Below are 5,001 nucleotides of genomic sequence, written 5' to 3' on the forward strand. Positions count from 1 at the left end.
AGTTACTAGAATAATATAGATGAGTTGTGGCCGCTTTGATTTGAAATTGTTCACTTACTTATCGAATTAAACGACGTTTATCTTATTATGAATCCTCTTGTACTCTTGGTGTTGGTTGATATCATGGGTGGAGCTATGTAAGATATAAAATGGTGTTATACGGTTATACCCATGTGTTAGATTAGGGTGAAACAGTGTTGAGGAATATAAGCTGGAAATAAGCACGTGATGGAGCAGTTGTTATGTGATACAGGGTGTCAAAAGACTCGAAACACAGAATATAATAATGAAAATAATAATAATGACAAAATTGAAGGAGGAGGTAATTGAGTGTTTTTGGTTTTGGGTTAGGAAGGCCGCGGCTGCATCCTTGTTTTAAGAGTGCGTGGATTTGGAATCAGAGAAGAAAGAAAGTAGGAAATAGGAATGGCGGTGAAGAAAATGAAGTGGAGATCCATCTTCTCGAGCTGCTGCGAGGTGGAGTCGCAGTCGTCGGAGGTGATGAAAGTAGTGGCGGCGACGAATAGTAAGCCGAGTTCGTTCCAAAGGATTTCGAAAATGGATTTCAGTAACCCTAACTCCACCCTCTCTGAGGACCTCTCCATCTCTCTCGCCGGATCTGACATCCACGCCTTCACCCTCGCTGAGTTGAAGCTTATCTCTCAGACCTTTTCATCATCGAACTTCCTTGGAGAGGGTGGCTTCGGCCCCGTCTACAAAGGCTTCCTCGATGATAATCTCAGGCCTGGCTTGCTCCCTCAGCCCGTAGCTATTAAACTCCTCGATTTGGACGGAACCCAAGGTCACAGGGAGTGGCTGGTACGCTACCTACTTCAATTCCCATCCGATTCAATAATTTCAATTCCATTCCATTCCCTTGTTTAATCAATTCGATTCTATTGAATGGTCAATGGCAGACGGAGGTTATTTTTCTAGGGCAGCTTAAGCACGCCCATCTTGTGAAGCTGATTGGATATTGCTGCGAAGACGAACATCGGATGCTTGTGTATGAGTATATGCCCAGAGGAAGCTTGGAGAATCAACTTTTCAAAAGTATGGATATGGAATGCAATCCCCTTGGCCTTACTTACTTACTTACTTACTTACTTTCGCTACTGTTTTTTGCTTTGCTCATCATAATCTCAATGTGTCTTCTTAGAATATTCAATCCCATTGCCGTGGTCGACGAGAATGAAGATCGCTCTTGGAGCTGCAAAGGGTCTAGCCTTCCTCCACGAAGCAGATAAACCAGTTATTTACCGAGATTTCAAAGCCTCCAACGTACTGCTCGACTCTGTAAGCAACCAAGCCTGACACTGATATAGATTATAGATTAGATTGTTGTTATTGTGTGTGAATAAAGTGTGAAGCCAAGGGTTGATTCAGGCCTGAAGTGAATTGCATTTTCTGTTTTTCTCAGGATTATACCGCGAAACTGTCTGATTTTGGGCTGGCCAAAGACGGTCCAGAAGGAGACAACACGCACGTCTCTACCCGAGTAATGGGGACGCATGGATATGCAGCGCCGGAGTATATAATGACTGGTATGGATGAGGATTCATGAACTTGTTGGTTAAAAATAAAATAGTTAGTTGAATTAATTATGATTGGTATGGTTCAGGACATTTGACGGCGATGAGTGATGTGTATAGCTTCGGAGTAGTGCTTTTGGAGCTGCTCACAGGGCGGAGGTCGGTGGAGAAGAGCAGCCGTAAGAGGCAGCAGAACTTGGCAGAGTGGGCGAGGCCGATGCTGAATGATCCCAGGAAGCTAAGCCGTATAATAGACCCCAGACTTGAAGGCCAATACTCCGAAATGGGAGCTCAGAAAGCAGCCTCACTGGCCTACCAGTGCTTAAGCCACCGCCCAAAGCAGAGGCCCACCATGAGCGCCGTCGTCAAGGTATTAGAACCACTCAAGGATTTCGATGACATTTCTTCAGGCACCTTCGTTTACACGGTTCTCGATCTCCCCAAATCTGAATCATAAGGTGGTAAAATCATAAAGCCCCAAACTGTAGATATACAATTACAGAGAATTTGGTTCCTTTTTGTTCTTGTGATCATAATTATAAATTAATTGGAAAATTTTTCAATAATAGCATGGTTAGGTTCTCGTACGAAAATTCGTTTTGATACATCTCGGACGAGATTGACCACAAGATTTTAGTTAAAAAATCAGTATATCCGGATTACACACCGAATTCTCTAATTCTATTCTTCTCAAATCTTATACAAAATCTTATATTATTTTTAAAATTTTTCCAAATTCGGTTATGTTCACTAAATATTATATCAAATTATTACGTAATTTTTTAAAATTTTAGTATAATTTATGTTTTCACAATTATATGAATTTCCAAATTGGTTTCTAATTTATCAAAATCAATTTTTCAAATTGATTCAACATTTTTAAATTTTGGAAAATATCAAACTTTTCAGAAAATGGGGTGAGATTTGGGATTTTTATAGAATTTCGGTCTTAATATTGTTCAAGATTCCAAGATCTTATTGAGAAAGTTTTAAATATATAGAAATTCAATGTTATTTTGTTCAAGATTAATTTCGAGATGCACATAAATTTACGAATTTTAAAAAAGGTGTTAGTTTTGTATTTTTTTACCATTTTTTAATTAATTGCGATGCCATGAAGTTGGACCAGTTGCTTCAATTTCTCCCTCGACACACGATCTATTGCATTAATTAATTGAGTGTGCTGTGTTGTGTTTGTGTTATAATACTCGATTTTTCTTTTCTTTTAATAGTAACGCGTCAACATCGCCAAATACAACGAAGCAGTTTTGACTTTTGACTTGGATTTATTTATTTATTTAAAAAACACTGAAGAAAGAAAGGAGGTAGCGCATGTAAAGCGGCTATCTATTTCTTAATGGAAAGATGAGGATGACTTCCACTCCAGACTATTATTATTTTGTTTAATATTTTTGGTTAAATTATAGTGCTAGTTGCAAATATAACAAATTGGTCCAAACTAATTGTAAATATAGCAAAAAAAAATGAAAAAGAAAAAAAAAAAAGCAAATATAGCAAAAAGCACATTCAATCGATAAAAGAAGCCGAAAAAGCCCATATACCCTAAGCCCAAACTTCATGGGTTGTCTAAAGGACCAGCCTAGGTCGATAACATTCAGTTGACGTCCATAAACAATCCAAAAAGCATGAAGATTGAACGATCACGTGTAGAAATCAATCCACGAAATCCACGGTGAAAACCCTAACCAAAATAAATGTTTGTTCGCTGATCTAGTCCAACGCTGGCCTTATCGAAAATATTTTTAAAAAAACTTAACATTTTATAAAAATGGATTAAATAAACTATTTTGAGTTATTATCGAATATTTCAATTTCTTCCAAAATGACTTATTTTAGTAAATTTATAGTCCAATATAAGTTGAAATCGAATTAAAGGTATGACTTTAACCATTTTTCTTTCGTTTTCCAATTAGTTAGAGTCTACAAAGTTGCAAAACATTGGTGCTATGCTATTACAATGCACCACAAGTATAATCAACGGATATCAAAGGTTACACCAAGGAGAATTAACATACGTTTGAAACAAACCGTTCAATATCAGTATGTATAATGAAACCGTCTAACTTTCTCATTCTATCTAACTTCATGCAATCATTAGATATCAGTACTATTCAGTTTCCTTTACATGGATAATAATTGGATATCAAGGTTTACTAATCATTTTCAACTATAAGTAATGCCTATTTTCCCTACTGTTTCCTTTTTTTTAATAGATGGACAACAATGGAGAATCATCTTCCAAATATAGAAACACAAAAGATAAGTCACAAGGTTCTTTTTATAGCGATTTCTTACTTGATTTTGGGTTTCCTTGTGTTTTTTTTCCTGCTAGGTTTGTTGATAGAACTATAGAACTATGTCACTGGTTTAAAGAAGTATATCGCTATTTTATAGAAATTTATAACTTTTTATGTGCAATTCGTAGGCTATCTATGACAAAAGTGTATATAAGTATATGACTGATTTGTTTATAGAAGTATGTCACGTCGTTGATTTCTTTAATTTGTTTATAGACATATGTCAATATATGTGTTATTGTAGGCTGTTACTGATATACTCTAATTAAACTACATATAAGTATATTACTAATTTCATCTTTTAATTTGTTTAAACGAAAACATGAATTCCTTCTTCCTAAAGAAAACTTAAACAATGAAAATTATAGTCTGCCTGAAATTAGAAATGATTACACAATATACTCAAATCTCTAGATGATAATTAAATATCTCCAGTGTGAACCTTGAAACTTCCAAAGTAAAATGACTTGTGATAGATTGGCTCAAGGTGCTTAGAAGCATGGGATGCGTTGGCCTTGGGGGAAATTGGAGGAAGAAGGCTTGTGTTGGCTAAGGAAAGGTTTAGGTTATTGAAGTAAAGATAAAGATAGTTATGCTTTAGAAGGTTGATGTACACAAAGGTACTTAGCATGGAAATGAATTGATAAGTGTTGCCAAGAGAGGGCAACTTTGCGTTCGAGGTAGGTTTTATGGAGGTAGATTACATCATGTCTTAAGATAGCCTGGTAGGCCATGTGTGGAGATGAATGAGAGAAAGATAAGAGATGGTTGTCCAAGCTAGGTACAGGCAAGAGGATCATGCATTGGAAACAAGAGCATGGTCAAGGGAATGTCTAAATGAGTAGAGATCAAAGAAGTTGAGGTGTTGAGAAGGCTATCCTTGGAGTGTGAGTTTGGCATGAAGCAAGCTCTCATGTGTTGGGAAGGTGAGAGCAACCATGTGTTGGTAAGATTACTACACCATGGGTCTGGGACTTAAAGTTAAGAAATGGCCAAGGAAAAGAGGGGATGTGTTGGGATAGGTGTCACATCCCCTCCCAGATTACCCTTTTAATCCGAGAAGGGATGTGACGATAGTAGTTGACAACCCTTTTATGACAATTACTATCCAACCTGTCCCTATGGACTTGTATCCTTAGCACCTATTGACC

The 5,001-nt window shown here is 36.9% G+C and overlaps 1 protein-coding gene across 1 annotated transcript; it reads left to right on the top strand.

Moving 5' to 3' along the window:
- Positions 1-2,098, top strand: LOC120079757 (serine/threonine-protein kinase RIPK-like). The gene is made up of 5 exons (XM_039034123.2): positions 1-819; positions 918-1,053; positions 1,160-1,296; positions 1,421-1,544; positions 1,622-2,098. The coding sequence occupies exons 1-5, from the start codon at positions 427-429 to the stop codon at positions 1,987-1,989; spliced, it is 1,158 nt and encodes a 385-aa protein (XP_038890051.1). The 5' UTR covers positions 1-426; the 3' UTR covers positions 1,990-2,098.
- Positions 2,099-5,001: the final 2,903 nt, after the last annotated feature.

This window comes from Benincasa hispida, chromosome 6 (genome assembly GCF_027475165.1).
Source record: "Benincasa hispida cultivar pf3 chromosome 6, pf3_genome.v1.1, whole genome shotgun sequence".
Lineage (NCBI taxonomy): Eukaryota > Viridiplantae > Streptophyta > Magnoliopsida > Cucurbitales > Cucurbitaceae > Benincasa > Benincasa hispida.

Coding starts and splice junctions, on each gene's coding strand:
- LOC120079757 (XM_039034123.2), top strand. CDS start 427: ATGGCGGTGAAGAAAATGAAGTGGAGATCCATCTTCTCGAGCTGCTGC. Junction 820..917: donor AAGGTCACAGGGAGTGGCTG/GTACGCTACCTA, acceptor GGTCAATGGCAG/ACGGAGGTTATTTTTCTAGG. Junction 1,545..1,621: donor GCCGGAGTATATAATGACTG/GTATGGATGAGG, acceptor GGTATGGTTCAG/GACATTTGACGGCGATGAGT.